Here is a 17,103-nt window from a genome sequence, read left to right as displayed (position 1 = left end):
CCTCTGCTATGGTGGTGGCCAGATCTACCCCTCGAGTAAGTAATAGTTGTTCCTAAGTGGAAATGGAGACAAGATGGTGGAAAGGCTGAGGGGAGGACGGGTTTCCAATGAACAATCAGCAGTATTCACTGGGAATTAGCTCGTGTAAGCTGGAAAGACAAACAGTGCAGATGCTATAACATGCACAGTTAGGTGGATGATCTGAGATCCCCTCTCCCGTGGTGCCAGAAGCAGTAAGATTGCAGGCTGGACATAGCTCTTCTATGCAGCATTTCCATTGTCAAACTGTCTGTAGTGGAAGAGACTCTTGGAGTCCAATTTCCCAGAGTACTTGACAGCTTCAGCAAAAAGCTTTGTCACCTGTCAATACAAAGCAGAGGAAGACTGAGCATTGCAAAGCCTTCTGCAGAAGTCACCCTGGAACTGCCTGGAACACTTCTACACCGTCACCCTGGAGCTGCCCTGGGCAGGTCCACTCCTGTAAGTCCATCCACATCGATACCAATTTCAAGGTGGCTTCATGTAGCTGTTGGCTGTAGCACGCTGGAGCTCTCCTGCCCACCTGGAGGGATGTAGAGCTGCTGGGCTTCTTTGGCAAGATGGTTCTGTCCTGGGAGAGCTGTTGTTCTCCCTACCACCCAAGCCTTTAAGAGAACACAGGGCTGTTCTTTTAAAACTCAGTCAAACTCTGCAATCAGAAGTGTTCACCTGCATCAAGCAGCTGTGGTAATAAATTTTGGCTAGAAGCCCTGTTCTGGCTGTCAGTGTGTGTTCTGCTAGGAGGCAGAGGATGGGTCTTCAGCTCCCCGTTCCTGCTAATTATGTTTGGCATCATCCTGTCTAGGAACTTGGAGCTTGGCACTCTTTGCTTTCCACTCACTCCAATCACAGCAGAAGATTTTGCACAGCTGGACACCAGCTCAAGTCACTGGGTTCTACATCAGTGCCCAGTGAAATCAAGGGGAATTTGGCCGCTCTGTTTAATGAGAGCCAGATGAGGCCCTTTTGTGACAGTTGAAGCCACTTGCAAAGGAAGTCAAGCTACCACTGGCAGCAGGAGTCCTACTTTCATTTCTAAATATCCCTTCCCCTATCAGTATGTGAATGGGCTTTGTCAGGAGCTACAAACACATAACGACTTGCAACTGGGGACAACAGGACTAAATACACAGGCTGCAATTCCATTTGGATGGTACTCTGGAACTGGATTGACCCATGGGTCATTCAAGAAAGCCCAACTATGTCCTGCTTGAAGCTTTAAGAACCATGAACTACAAAAACACCCCACTAAAAAGATCTTTCCGTGCATAATTTAAACGTTGCAGGGAATCCAGTGCAAGGAGTTTGCTCTGAATTGAAAATGACACAGCAACAATTTCAGCTACATTACAGGACCCAAGATATTTTTTTCCTTCTATATTCCATTTTAAGCAATGTTATTTTGCACAATAACAAAAGGAAAATACACTCAAACAATTGTGTTGCCCTGATTTTCTGGCACATTATTATTTATCAGAAATAACGAGGGTCCAAATACACTGGCACCTAGCGCTCCAAGTGCTTCAAAGCTCTGAAAGCTCCTGTGATTAAGAACAACATGGGAAGTACCTGGAAGTTAGTGAGTAGAGCAATCCCGCTGTCAATAGCCATCCTCCGGATCATGTAATTATCATGGACAAACTTGGTGTTGCTGTTGGACAAGTTAATCACCAGATCTATTTTCCCATCCCTTATCAGCCTGAAGAAACAATTCCCAAGATAGTATCACAGCGTATCTTGCTTAACGAAAATATGTGATGAATACAAAATCATGCAGGTAAACAACACTGAAAATTTTCATTTGCATTTAGTTTTTGATGTCAAGTCTTACACCCCAAGAAGGGAGGGCTGGGGGGTTGAGGTGCTAAGCTAGGCCTCGAGAATTGGGGTTTTATTTCTGTTGTATTCATTAACACAAAGTAATATTCAGCCTTCATACAGCTCAGCACAACTCTTTTAAAGGTGTGATAGACTGTTACTACACGCTACATATCCAGATCCCACGTATTCTTGCATGAAAAGGTAACGTGGAACAATACATCCATGCTGTATTAAATAGGACTGTTCAACGAGATATTCGTTAATTATAGTAAAACCTCCCTGCTGTTGCAATTCTGGGCAAAATCAGATAAGATTTTTGCACTGAATCCTGAAGTCCCATTAAATCACTATTAGTGATCCCAACAGGACCAGAAATCTGCCCCTTGTATTTGATATCCTGGATGTTAATGCAATTTCAACAAGATGAGAACCGCTCTTACCTCCTGACTGATGGGAGGCTGGGATTCTGGCTTTCCTGTGATGGCCATGCCACAGGGTTTGCTGAGATACTGTTTGCATTGAGCCAGTCAGAGGTTGCTTCTGTGGCATAAAGCTGTTGAGGGAAAAGAAAAGGTTACCATGTGCCTCATAATATGGAAACGTTTCATTTAACTCGTGTGAGTATGACCCAACACACAAATCTTGTTGTCAGAGGTGATTTCGGATGGCATTTTTCATCACAAGGGCATCTCTCCACATAAAGAGAGACACACACGAACAGCACGACTTTCCCAACTTTCTGTTATCTATTGTCTGCTGATGGATGAGTCAGTGAATAGTAGTAACACATCCAGAAACTGGTAAGTGGCTTAGGAATACTTAAATCCCTCTGAATTTCAACAGGGCTTACTTTCAACTGCTTATGATTTTTTTGCCCTTTTTTTTCCTGCCTGGCACTAAGTTTTGAAAGGCAAAACTGTAAATCCAGTAGTTACACTAATGCCACTGAGGAAAATAGTGCTTAAATACTTAATACTATAAACCCCTCCCCAGTCTTCTGTGGTCACGTTGTTAACTTTCAGTAAGTATGTGGATTCAAAATGATGCAAGAATTACAAAAGGGATGTAAACACCTCAAATTTCCTACGTCTGCAGCTTGTGAGTGTCACTGAAGATGAAGCACTGTGAAGACTTTCTCTCCTTATAACAAGGAAGTCTTTCTTCCTCTTCCTGGCTTGTTTGTTTGTTTGTTTCTTGGAAAATTCATTTTTACAGAGTGACATCCTGGCTGCTGGCTGATAGTAGAGCCAGGGTTGTTCTTGCCACGACTCGTGACTTAGGCCTGCTTGTTCAATTAAACGATCACGGAAACTTTTAGTTGTGTGATACCTAGTGACTTGGCAGATCACTCAGCCAAAAGTCCCTGTTGTACTTTGAAAATTTCCTTTTTTTCTGTCTCCAAATGAACTCCAAAGTTCTCCCGCTCCTATGGCAGGCTGAGTACATCTCAAATTTTGAAAACTCTCTAGCTTTATGTGTTATAAAACCACCACACTTTAAATAACTGAAACCACCTACCTTGAAGCCCTCCTCACACAGCAGTTCTGCTACACTGAGGAATTTGGGGCGGAAGGACTTCTGAAAAAGGAAAATAATTAGATAAAGTATCAAAGCTAGGCTTTAGAAACAGGATTTTGTATACCAACACAGAGCTCCTCCAGCCTGTGCAGAAACAAATACACCTTTCTGTACTCAGCACATGGCTGAACATGCCTGTCCACTGCCACTCCAAGAAAACCGTCTGGATCCTGAAAAGCCCAAAGTCACTCTCAGCTGAGACATACCTCATTACAACACCAGGGTGTTCCCATATTAATTTCCACTGCAATTACAAAACATCCCTGTATATGAAATATTAGGGCAATTTCTTCTGAAATACACCACTCAGGAGACTGGAATGCCCTGTTCCCATGAGAACGTGGATGCCAGGTATTTCAGGCACCCAGGAAATATTCAGGCTGCACACCTAGATCTAACATCACCTAGAAAAAATAGAGATAAGACGACCTCCTGTAGACACCTGTACATGAGCAAGCCATTCCAGAGCAACTGATGAGCAAACATTTGATCCCAGCACAACTTTTGCCTGGATGTTGAAGGTACAGCAATGAAAAGATCAGAAGCAGCACATGCCCTACTCACTGCCAAGGCTGGCTGAACCTCGCTTACAACTTTAGCCTCATCTGGCCATTTTGCAAGTCAGATTACTGCAAGCTCCCTTCTCAAGCTACTGAGGGCTTAACCTTTATGGCTGAGTGCAACGTTTTGAAGGGTGAACTATTTCCTACAAAGAAAAGGAGTCAAGAGGGTTTTATTTGAGCAGTACAGGCTTTGGAAAGAACCTCATTCTGAAGCCATCCTGCTTTCTACACTAACTGGAGAATATAAATATACAATATGACAGGGTTGGCAGCTTCCCAGTGAGAGAGAACCGTTCTGCCTTCTGGTCAGGGGGCTGGCTTTCACAACAGTATTATAAACTTATATCAAACATGTACTGAACACTTGTGACACATAAAACAGCCTCTCCATGAAAAGAAATTACAGCTGTCAGCTCGCATCCGAGCAGCCTCAGATTTACAAGCTGACTGAGAGAACTTGTGTAAGAAGCCATTAGTTACTAAAGGTGAAAAGTACAAGCAGATTTATTTAGTGGAAGATATTTATTGCAGAAGAATTATATTCTTTTTCCATTATAGCAAAAGTTCTGTTATAACCTCTCTCTCATGTTTGCTAGCACACCTTGCTATTTGTAGAGGGCTACATCCTCAGTCCTTTAAACACCACTACGCCAGTTCTCACTAAGATCAGGCTCAAAATGAAGCCAGCTCATCTTCTGTGCTCATCTTGAATTCTGTATCCAAATCCACCACGGAGCATGCTATGCTTTCCGTACCTAAGGAACCAAGGGAGAAGGTTACCTTGAAACAACAGACTCGGAGTGCTGGGATTTAAAAATAAAATACTCCATTAGCGTTTTCCGCATCTCGTGGTCACCAGCACAGATGTAAGACAGATGCACTCCCTCCCAGAGATAGCGCTGAATAGCCCAATCAGGAAAGAAAATAAAATGAGCTTTTCAACTCCTCTTGCGTAAAATATAAATTATCTGATGGCAGACTCAGGGTTTTAGCATCACAGATTTCTCCAAATTGTGAAAAGAAAAGAGGTCAAATATGAGAGTTTATCAGCTCTCATAAACTGGCAGCAGTTCTTTCGTCTAACAAGAAAGCCATGCCCCATTTAACCTGGGAGGGCACAAGGCCTCTAAAATTCTGGGGAACCTTGATGCTTGCAATGCTCACAACCCAGGGACAATCCAGGGGGCTCATGGGCCAGGCTGGCTGCCAATCCAACTGGTGCTGGCCAGCAGATGTGAAGGAGTGCTTGCCCACTCGATCTTGAGGATGATTGCTTTGTTAGCAATACCTTTGAGTGGCTACTGAAACAGGATTACCGCTGGAATCGCAAACTGTGAGTACACCAGCACAGAAAGCCCTCAGCAAGGCTGGGTGCGCTACCTGAGTTCACTACTCTTGATCTGCAAAATACCCAAGAGCAGAACATTTGCAAGGAAGCAAAGATCTTCCTCTCTACCATTGTTACCTGCATCTATGTGACTTTTGTCCTCGTTTAGACAGCTGCCTCCCAGCCCTACGTAATTAAAACTGAGGACAAAAATACACTACACTGAATAACTTCAGTATGTTGAACCAGACACTACTGAGGGAAGCAGAATTTACCACCATTTGGCTTCTTTCTCTTTCTGCAAGACCTAAAAATCCAGCCTAAGAAACAAAGAAAGCAACTAATTATAAAGCAATGAAGTCTTCAGAAGGGGAGTTTTCAGCTGACCATCCACAGCAGAGGAAATAACAGCACCTGCAGCTTGAAAGCCAGGGCCTCCACCTCATCAGCCCTCAGAGCCATGCAGTTTTAAATATTGAGCGGTCATGGAGAGCAGTGTCCTGGTATCTGCCCTTCTGAACCTGGATTTCCCTTCTGAGGATGCACTGCCACCTTTACAGTTTGAAGCATATGACCTCATGTTTGGGATTAAAACAAGAGCCAGGCTGCTGGTGGTCTCTGCCCAACCTGTGCCTCTTGTCTGTGAAGCAAGGGGCTTCTCTTTTCTCCAGCCTTTACTGAGAGAAGACCACTCATAGCTTATGCGTTAGGTCCAGGTCAGGATGTCAACCTTCCCTTCTTACAAGGTTTAATTTCTCCTCTCTGTCTGCAGAGCTGGCAGATTTTCAAGCAAACCACTGAAAAGCAGGTAGGCGACAAACTCAAGAGTGGTGAAGGAGCAATAGCTGCTTCTCAGCACTGCCTTTACACTTCTTGTTTCAGAGTTTAATTATGTAAGAAGTATGCCGAGATGGAAAGAGACGTTTCATCAATTGATCTGTTGTTTTTCAGACTCTTTCCCAAGAAAATGAACTGTAAACCACTCATTACAAAAGACAGAATCTTGTTATTTTTAAAAGGTTTGTGGGCTTGAGCTTTTGGGGTTGATTTTTTTATTACTTTTTCCTTAAGACCTTTGTACAAAGAACATTTGGCTCAGTTTAAGAGACACTGACACTGAAGCTACATAAATGCTTTCCACAGCTAAAAATTACTCTCTGCTGCCTGTTCCCTTTTAGCTGCTATCAGGAAAATAAGCTTAAATTTTAGACACTGGGCTCTTCCTTCTCCTGGCCTTTTTTTTTTTTTAGTACTGCAGTGATTAGATATACACGTATCAACTACCCAGTCTTGTACTGAAGTTTTAAAGCAGGTAGCAAGCAAAGACTTTTATGCTAATTTGATGTAACTTAGAGCAAGGGTTTCAATCTGTGTATCTTCTTTTTTTTTTTTTTTTTTAGAGGACTAAGTGGTTATCTGTGTTAGCAGAAGTTATGTTCCTTCCTGGCCACTTTTCACACACGTCCCTTACATCCCCTGCTGGAACGGACAGCCCAACACATTTTTCAAACCCCCGCTGTCTGACAGGAGAATTCATGGGCTCTACTTTTTCGGTTATTGGCTTTATGCAATCATGGCATAAAATTATTACCAGCACAACAGAGATATGGAAGGAGGCATTTAGTTGGCTTTAAGTGGCCTAAGTTATAGTTACAGAGGAAATGTCTGTTTTTGTGTTGTTTTTTTTTTGAGTAACATACATACACCTCAAAGTTTATAACTTTATCTACCCCCAGCACCCCCTACCATTGGTAACCATGCCTCGATAAGGATTTAACCCTTTTTGCTTTTCTGCCTGGCCACTTGAAATGCATATCCTCTTTATTGACACAGCACTATGAAGGGAACAGGGCTGTTCCTAAAGCTAACCCATTGGGAATTCACTCAAGTAAAGGCTCTCTGCAGTAGCCATTGCACTGGAGGACGTTCTTGAAATTACACTGTTTTAATTTGTTGTCATGTATAGCAACGATGAGGGATGTAGACAGCAAAAGATGAATCCCTAGACTCCAAGGTCTGCTCTGATATGGAGTCACTAGACCTGTAGGGTACATACCCAAGATGCAGTCCCGAAATTCCCATCGTGACTCCAATGGGGAGTGGAATGCAATAGTACCATACCTGGTAGTGGTCTAGTGGCTTGACAGTGTTATAGCAACATAATAACCTAGCAGCAGCATATTTTTTGCACTGTGGGATGACATTACAGCTCTGCCTGGGATTAAATCTGCCATATATGGGGATAACTTAGCAGGTCCAGCCTCGTGATATGCAAATGGTGCATTGAGAGGAAGTGGTTTCAATGGGTTTCAATGAACTGATCATCTACATGCATTATTCCCTGCAGAAAGGTGGCTTCTAACTTGCCAAAGCCTCTGCTTGTAGCAATCTGAGGGTCCTGCCCTCAGCAGATTCCTGCAGCTTCCAGTAGAAACTACCAGGAGACAGAAGAAAAAACACTGGGCCAGCCCCAGTACAGATCTCCCTATTGTGTTTGTTCCTTTGTCTCAATGCACTTCCAGACAGATTGCAGAGGAACACATTCACAGACGTGTGAACGAAAACAAGACAACAATCAGTTCCTCTGTCAATCCTTCCTCAACTTTGGTTTTAGGAATTACCTGGATTCCGATCAAAATTCCTTTCTTGGGAAACGTAAACCCAGTGGCAAGCATTGCTTTCTGGAAGGCAGAGTACACATCCTCCCCGAAGCACGCAACCTAGGAAAAGGCACAAAGAACAAGGCATGAGGGGGGAAAAAAAATAAATACAAAAACAACCCAAGGACAGTGCTTTAAAAAAACAAGAAAATATTTAAATATGCTCTTTTGACTTCTTCAGGCACAGTAAGACTGCTTTTGCACAGAGTCTGCAGGCATGGGAAAAAAATAAATCAGAAAATCATTGCAGACAAATCTCAATTTTAATGAAGCAATAACGAAGGAATAGGCAACACTTTAGTTTCAAACGGCACACCAAGGAGTAACAGCAATTGATTTTGCTGAGTTATGTGAATGCTGCACACAGCTTCTGCTCCAGTGTTTGTAAGTGCATTAAAAGTGCCTAACATTATATAATGCTTAAATACCCGCAAGTGTTCTGCATGCAGGCATGCTTCTGTGTGTGGACACAGCAAACTCTGATAAAACTGCACCTGTGCTGTCATGCACTCCTGGAAGTTTCTTGTAAAGATAAGCCACAATAAATAAAGATGTTTTTCCATTAGAATTTCAAAAACTCATGGAATTCAAGCAAAATGCCAGTATGTACTGAAGAAAATAACAAAAAGAAATGTGCCAATTCATAACATTTTTTTTTTTTACAAGTAAAAACCTGATAAATCATTAAAAGTCATTTAGCAGTTCTCCATCACTCAGAACTGCCTGTGGAGCTCAGTTGCTTACAGACCATCAGATGATAATGATTTCTGCAAGAACTGAACTGTGTTCCTTATCCAAATCCAGAATTCTGATGACAGAAAGAGGTTTTTTGAAAGTTTAGGAAAAGAAAACAGCCCTTGCCAACTCCACACTTGTTGAAAAACAGGCAGAAGCAGAAAGCATCCCAGCTTTTTCTCTTTGAAATAACAAATCGACACACATATACAGATGAGATAAAGAGGCTGATTGAGAATTGCTCTCCCATTTTCCTCTTATGGTCCTTCCCATCACAGAGTGAGCCCTCACATTCATGGTCTCCCTGTTACCATGGTGAGCAAAAACCAGAATGTCACGTACAAAGAACAAATGGTGATTTGCCAGATCTTCTGAAGTGGAAAAAAAAAAAAAACACAACTATACAAACAAAAATACCACAAGGGAAAAAAAAAAAAAAAAAAAGTCATGACAACTTGTTTCTCAGCTTCTCTCTAAAAACTCACCCTTGAGTGTTCAGTATGTTCTCCTGTGCTGATTCCCTGAGGGGTTATGCATCTCCTAGACTTTCTACATGGTGGAGAGTCCTACCCTATACGCTTGGGCCAGGGGTTTTCACCCTGCCAGGAGAGGATTACCTAATATTACAGTGGGACCAAAATATCCACAAAACTTGAAGGAACCCCCAGGACTGTGTCTGCTACTGTTATAGGAACGAGACTTCCAGTAAAACACATCTCTCCCAGGTAGATGTGACAAATTCCAGCCCAAATCAAGCCATGTGTTAAAAATGTCTTTGAGGAATAATTGAGCATTTTACCCGAGGAGAGTTATTATCCTTCCTTCACTCATAAGAAAGACCTTCATAACTGTCACATTTTATGGCATTTGTGAATATGGATCTTTCCAACTCATAAAAGTTAATAATCCCTCCCTTATGACCAAGGTAATCTCTGACTCCATATAAAGCACAGAAGGATAATTCTTGCCCTTAGTCACATTTTTATTCATTTTTGGGGGGTGGATGGGGGCAAATGTTTTCTGTGTAGTCATCATTGTTCTGAAAATAAGGAAGTCACTTGGCATTTTTCTGTGCATTAACTACATTAAAGGAAATCTTCCACAATACTGCTTTCCCACATGTTAAAAAGAGCAAAATAAAGTAATTCTGGAGAGATGTAGGAGACCTAAGGCTGTTCTAACCATTTATTTGGGTCTAATGCTTTTTCATACTAAAAGGGTAAGCCTTTTCTAACGAAAACAGCCCATGGAGACATTCCCAAGCTCATGTCAAATGAAGCTGCCCAGGTTCTGCTACCTGCCCAGCTATGGCAGAGCAGAGTTAAGCCTAATGTAATAGCTTCACGATTTAATCGCTTCCCAAGTGGGCTTTCCAGAGAAAAATCTGTTATTGCAATCTTCTCAAGAAGTAACTGAGCAAGCAAGTTCAGAGATATCTTGGATATGTCTGCAGAAGCTCTTGGAAGATCAGGAAGAACTCAACCAAACCTCTTTGTTCCATGTGAACTAGTAACCCTTCAAAAGGTGTATGCAGAAACATGTCTCTCTTGAAGGGTAAGGGCTCCCATCAGCGCTGAGCCTACGCAGGAAGAGGACCAGCCCTGTGCCTTTACAGTGTGCTGTTTGTATGGCAGACACGTTTCAGAAACACCTCACAGCCCTGCTGCAGAAAGAGTGGGTAAAGCAGCCCCGTCTCCCCCTCGTCCTGCTGACAGCCAACACTGCAACCACTGCATTTTATTTGTTCTTTCTCACCTTTTGCGCCTTGGGACATGTCTTGATGGTTACCAGGCAACAACAAAAATATCCCCACATGTAGTTGTTGCCTTTAAGTAACTAGCACGTTCCAAGACCAAAGGCTCGTGACCTGGAATCTCGATATTGCTATTCTGGTACGTGCCAATGAGGGGCTGGAAAGCTGAACATGCGTGTCTGTCAAGAAGCAGGTGATTCATAAAATGGCCTGATGCACTGAGAACCTCCCAGAACCCGACAGCTCTCAGACAAACTCATTTCAGGCTGTCACACCAACCAGGTCCAAGTCAGGGAGCCGACATGCAGGTAAAGAGGGACATCCAGTGGCTGAATCAATCGGGTTTTCCAGAACAATGTGTTTGTACAGATAAGAAAGATGTTTTCAATTTTCTGAAGAAGCTACAGATGCCATTGTGATTCAGGCAGCAATAAGATCACTTTCAAAGATTCATGTTTACAGACAACTTGTTAAAAATAAATAAATCTAAAAGATACCTCCCCAGTCGAGGCCATTTCACATCGCAGAACAGGGTCAGCATCTCTCAGTCGGGTCCAGGAAAACATCGGGGCCTGGTAAGAGAAAGAGGGTGGGTGTGAGAAGGGGATGAACCATATTTAATAGATCAGTACAAAAAAAAAAAAAAAAAAAAAAAAAAAAAAGAGCTACATTTTAAGCAACAGAAAGACAGACGTGAATTAATCCAAAAGAAGCACTGGTCAAGGCTGATAAGCAAAGGAATACTTGGCAAAGGAGCTTCCCCAGCATCTCGATGGACTGGAACAAATAAACACCTATTTCACCAATAAATCTTCCTCTTAACTCTTGCAATCTTGCTCTCTCACTCACATCCTGACGGCAGATTTCTGATCTGTGATAACCCACTATCATTTTTAAGACACATTTTAAAACTGAAAGTGTGTGAAGTGTTTAATTCATGAAACAAGAAGAGATACTATCTGAAGCAAGTCAGCTCTTCTGACAAAACATTTCATCCACAGGATCAAACCATTCCACAAGAACACACTCTTTTGGTGGAAAGTAGCTGAATCTTGGCAAATAATTTTCACATCTTTTTCTTCTCTCCTCCAAAAAATACACATCACTACTTTTGTGACCTTTCATAAGGATATGTTGTAACTCCTGGTTATCTTCATGATTATTCTGAGGATATAGGACACTGCAGTCTTCGTTAGCCTCTGAGATCTCATCTAACTTGACTATAAAACAAACAAAGAAAAAAGCCAAAACAACTCCCTCATAAAGAGCCAATGACTACATGTTGCAGACATTCCAAAACAACTGTCTGCTAGCAAATAACTTCCTATAGGGCTTCTCTATCCTAAATTACTGTGGGTATTTACATTCGGACAACATCCTTGATGCTTAGAAAATATTTTGCTTTTAAATCCAGAGACACAATTCTGTGCTTGGAAGTCTCTGAGGTAATGCTGCAGACAAGACAGCTGCTGTTTCACGACACCTAACAATGACCAACTAAAACGTGACAGCAGAATTTCTCTGAGAAAGGTTTTTCAATAAACGTCACCTGCCTTGGTGAATTTTAGACCAGTTTTGTTTCTCCTGTAAGAGAAAATTTTCACAGTAGCCAACTCTATGTTCTTAAGCTAAGCTCTGACAGTCAAGGTGGATCATTTTTAATGCATAGTTTGTCTTGAAAGGGAACAATCAAGAAAAGCCTTCCAACTAGTTGCCTGAACTTTTGTCTGCCACAAGCATGAACGTGAATCAGCAGGAACAGACTGGTACTGCAAATAAATCTCATTTAAAAACGTAGTCAGAGATGCTCTACCCAGGATTTAAACTTGGTCAGGCTGTACTTGTGTCACTCTGAAAGCAAACATGACAAGACAGTGGGAGTTCAAATTCACAAAGGAGTAGCTACGTCGAGAAAGAAACCAGTTTCATATTCTCCCCTTTCAGAGCACTTAAGAACTGCTGGAGAAACAAAATCCCATTTCCATGCAAATATTCCTAGCAATAAAACCGTTAGAGGACAAAAAATACGACACTCAAATAACGAGAACAGGGTTTAACAGGAATATTTTTCAAAGTTTAGCATTTCCAAAGGCATTATCAGGTTTTTACATCTGACAAATCCATACAGAACACCAGCAGTACAAAAGCCTTTGTAGTGAAGTTTTCAAGAACATAGCTAGGTTTTCCACTCTGTAGCCCACACTCCCAGGAGAGACCAAACTCTTGACTGGTTAGCTAACAACAGCACAGGAGCCCTAAGCCTAAATAATTGAAATCTATAGAAACCAGACTCAAGAATAAAAAAAAATCTCAGATTAGAATTTCAGAAAAATACTCATCTGTGGCACCAAAATCAAATGTAAAATTACTTCCAGGCTAACTGGCTTGCAAATAACCTGAGATGGTCATGGACATGGCTTGTATTTTAATAGGTCTGAAGATTTTGTTAGCAGAAAGATGTTAGCTATTTTCTGTTTCCTCAGTTTTCACTTACTATGGGAACTATTAAAGCTGGAAAGTGTCTGTATGAACAATTTTCATTATCAATCATATTTTCTGCACTGCTGTTCTAGATTTTTATGATTAGGTACTTCAACTAATTCTTTTTCTTCCACCAAGCTTTCAAAAACATCTAAAGGATACCTTGGTATCTTGGGTCCCGTATAAACTCAGTAATTAAGAAGAAGGAAAACTTGGCCCCACTGAAATCAAAGGATCCAAGACTTTCACCCCCTTTAACTAATTAGTCATGAATATAAAGGAGATTCTGTGCATCCAATAGCCCACGCCCTAAATCTTGAACATAAAATCTAGGGGTACTCAAAACATAAATTTGTGCATGTCCAAACATATTTCAGACAGTGTTACAAAAAAGCCTGAACTTCAGCATTCAATCCCACAAGTACGTATTTTTCAGGTTGTTTAGAAACATAATTGAGTGGGGTCAAAGCAAGAAATAAAAGGAGATTGATTTTGTTAATAAGCACTGGAAATTTTTCCTTTGATGTCTCTAAAATTCCCAACGTACGTTGTAACAGAAACTGGAAAGGGTCAATTTGGCCCTTGGCTAATGAGTAAATTGTTCTCCAGGCATTAAGATACTATAACCTATTAATGTGGTAAGTGCTGACACAGTTTTGTTCTTCTTTTGTGTGCTTTTTGAAACCATACCTTAATCCCAATGTATTTGGAGGGAATAATGGGCTGCTCCAGCGTGGGGAGGGTTGACTCGTTAACCTCTTTTCCAATCATCACTTTTGTGGCCACGTCGATGAAATCCACACCCAGAGTCTTGGATACAAAAGGGAAAGAGCGTGAAGCCCGCAAGTTGCACTCTATCACCTGATGGGATTATAAAGGAGAAATACCAGGGTCAGGCACTGTGCAGTGAAAAAACAGATTACTTCATGGTTCTGGAAATCAGTCCTTACTCCTCTTGGCAGAGGTGCTCTTCAGATTGTCAAATAAGAGGCACAGAAATGGCGTTTGGTATTACAGACACCAATGAGGAATGAGAAGTACAGTCTGAGACAGAAGGACTCCGGGGTTCCACAGCTGAGATTCAGCTCTATCTTCTGAAAATTAGACCCCAGATTAATTTATAAATCACTCTGGAAATTGTGTTGTACACAATTCAATTAGTGCACAAGAAGCAAGGGAATTGATGCACCTGTATTAGATACAAGCTTTAGAAGTCCACCTTCTTTTTCCATAGTAATGTCACTTCCCAAACGCCCGGGCCACCACTCATTACTGACTTTCCTTATCTACTTTTGGGAGTCATTCAGTGACCCAAGCAAGAAACAGAAGTTCTGCACCCTGCTGAGAAGCACACCATGGAGTTCATTAGCAAGAGAGAAATTGCTGTAAGTTAGATCTAAGGGGTAACGAACCAGGGCAAGACTATGTAAGCCAGGACAGGAGGAAAAAGAGGGGTTATCCAGGGAAAAGGCAAACACCACTGAGGGACAGCAAGGAAGGAAAGACTCCATTCTGTCCCTCTGTGGAGTTTCTTCTGTTTCATGGTTATTCAGAAAGGTGAAGATGAGTTAAGAACATTCTTCTCAACTAATAGCCCAAACAGAATCTTTCACCACTAACATACTCTTCTATACCATGGCAGAATTTCCTTCCACTCGCTGCTTCCTCAGTCAAACTGTTCTCATTCCTCTGACCTTCCTCCATTAGCCACAGAGCACTAACTGTTACCTGTAAAGGGTCAGACGTCTGCCATGCTGCTCTTACTGATAGCTACTAAGACCATACTACGTAGGAAACTATCTTAACAGCTTATATTAAAGGCTTAAGCACTGAAATTGTCTTTCTTTCTCTCCATTGACATGGAAGACTTATCTTAACAATCAAAATAACTAAAGATCAGAGAGGATAACAGAGCTGAAAGCAATGATATGCAGTTTATAGGATGAGACACAGGTCTCGGTGCTGTCCATCACATTAAACACTGATGATTTGTGGAAGCCTACAGTGAAACAAAGCTATTGCTGACAGACAACGCAAGCAGACCCACTTCACTCTCAGTGGCAGCACTGCACAGGCAGGGAAGGCTGCTCTCTCCCAGCCAGGCAAGGGGAGCTGTGTGTCACACGGATGGCACAGGTGAGCCACACACCAGACAAAGCAGGTTAGAAACCCACAGCTGAGACTGCCACAGAGCTTCCGTGCCAGGGACTACAGGAACCATGCACCAAGCTAGCCAGAGCAGAGTCTGATTTCCTCCAACAGTCATGAGAGCACTTACCAGCACATCATTGCCTCGCACCAAGAACTGAATGTTGAACGGACCAGAGATGGCAAAGGCGTTTGCAATCTTTTTTGTAGCAGCTTTTACCTACAAAAAACAGTATGTGTGTGGTTATTATATATGAAATAAAATCCTACAAAATAGCCCCACATCAATAAATCACCTCACGTGTATTCCTTTAAATCCCATCTCTCTGCTATAGCATAGCTTTTCACTATACCCTCATTTTGGCAAGAGCATTATCTTTCAGAAGCAAACAGTGTTAAATCTGTCTGGTAATCCAGAGCCCAGGGCTCCATTTGAGGGCAGAAGTAAAAACACAGCTTCATGTGCATGTGAGAAGGAGAGAGAAAGACAAAATAAAAGCCTGTCCTGTCTGTTGTAATTCCTACGTTGCACACTGGAGCCTGTATAACTCTCTTTGTGAAATAATGAATAATGATGTTTTGCCATTTGAGATTAACTACTTGCTATTACAGGCATCCCAAGAGTCTTCCACCAACAAGCCTGTCCCATCACAGATAAGTGGAAGGTGTGTCAGCAGAAATACTCTGGAACAAATTGGGAGAAAACACTATGGCCATATTTTCCAGGTTGTCAAGAAACCACACCATTTCAGTACGAGTGTTTGAATAGCTTGGCTCCAGAAGATGGCTATTTTCAGAAGCAAGGCCTTGAATATTTTCACAGAGTTGGAACACAGGCAGGATGACATCATGGAGGACTGCACATTTTGTTTTGAAAATGCACGTTGACAGCTAACTCTGTATTCCTAGGTTTATTCTTCAAAGAGGAACAAGTCAAAATTAGGTGAGGTTTGTTCATTCCAAAATCCCTTCCAGAAAAGGCAGGCAGCTATACACTCACACATCTGACCTAATCACTTAAAGATTGGGAGAAGTGGACAACAGCATACTCAATTAGACACTCCTCCACTGCTATGAAAGTTTGTCCTAAAAAGGATGAAACAAAAATAATAATTAAAAAAAAAATCTAAAAGCGTGTACCTCTACTTCTTAAATTAACAGCGTACAGTTCAGATGATCAGCACAGTACAGTATGTACAGCAGAGCCAAAGGGTACACACTTAAATCCTACATTTGCACAAATTACACTGACATTTAAAAAACACTGATGATTTGATTTCTCCTGAATTCCTCAAGCAAGGAGAAAGGTGATTCCAACTCTTATTTTCCTTTTCTTTTCAGTGCAAGAGCAAAACATACCTTCTCCAAGGCTCCCTGGCTAATAGTCTGTGTGGGTAACATGAGAGTGGCATCTCCAGAGTGAACGCCTGCATCCTCCACGTGCTCTGAAATAGCATGTGAGATAACCTGCAGACAATAATTATATAGGAATTAGTCACCTCACACGCTCCCATGAACTGCGCCCCCAAGTCCAAACCCTCTGCTGTGTACAGACCAGCAGTCTCCTGAAGAGAGCTCTATCCAGAAGTCAAAAGAGATGGGTCAAAAAGGGAATCTCCCAAGATTTTGGGAAGAACAGCCTACAGCAGACACAGGGCATATGAAAAAGGGAATCGTGTTAGTGTCTTTCATTCTGTGGTTAAGCAAACTGAAAATGATAGAAGCTACCACAGTCTGGAGATCCTATGACCCCCTCTAACACTGCTGACTCAGAAGGTAAGGCCCCATTAGGCTTTAAACCAGCTCTTTAAGTTCTCCTTGCTACAAACACAAACGAGTTGTCATTCCCCATCATTTGTAAACATTTGCTTACTCTTTCATGGTGTTTTAATTGTGGAGAGAACCAAGTAGGGGAAACTCAGGCCCTAAGGTTTTAAGCTAAATGAATTGTATCAAGGTGCACTACCTTGATATCCAGAAAAGACAATGATCTTGTCT

General features: G+C 41.8%; 1 protein-coding gene across 1 annotated transcript in view; it reads right to left on the bottom strand.

Moving 5' to 3' along the window:
- Nucleotides 1-261: 261 nt before the first annotated feature.
- The window catches only part of CPS1 (carbamoyl-phosphate synthase 1), a gene marked incomplete at both ends in the record, with an annotated part of 88,438 nt that continues 71,596 nt past the window's right edge, over nucleotides 262-17,103 (bottom strand). Inside the window, 9 exons of the mRNA XM_084289676.1 lie at nucleotides 262-360; nucleotides 1,609-1,738; nucleotides 2,301-2,413; nucleotides 3,379-3,438; nucleotides 7,950-8,048; nucleotides 10,974-11,048; nucleotides 13,648-13,818; nucleotides 15,236-15,325; nucleotides 16,465-16,572. Coding sequence (XP_084145802.1) covers nucleotides 262-360; nucleotides 1,609-1,738; nucleotides 2,301-2,413; nucleotides 3,379-3,438; nucleotides 7,950-8,048; nucleotides 10,974-11,048; nucleotides 13,648-13,818; nucleotides 15,236-15,325; nucleotides 16,465-16,572 — 945 coding nt within the window. The remainder of the gene's footprint in view (nucleotides 361-1,608; nucleotides 1,739-2,300; nucleotides 2,414-3,378; nucleotides 3,439-7,949; nucleotides 8,049-10,973; nucleotides 11,049-13,647; nucleotides 13,819-15,235; nucleotides 15,326-16,464; nucleotides 16,573-17,103) is intronic.

The sequence above is a fragment of the Netta rufina genome, assembly GCF_964035555.1.
Source record: "Netta rufina genome assembly, chromosome: 6".
In the NCBI taxonomy this organism is placed as follows: Eukaryota; Metazoa; Chordata; class Aves; order Anseriformes; family Anatidae; genus Netta; species Netta rufina.
This window is presented reverse-complemented; position numbering and strand designations above follow the sequence as displayed.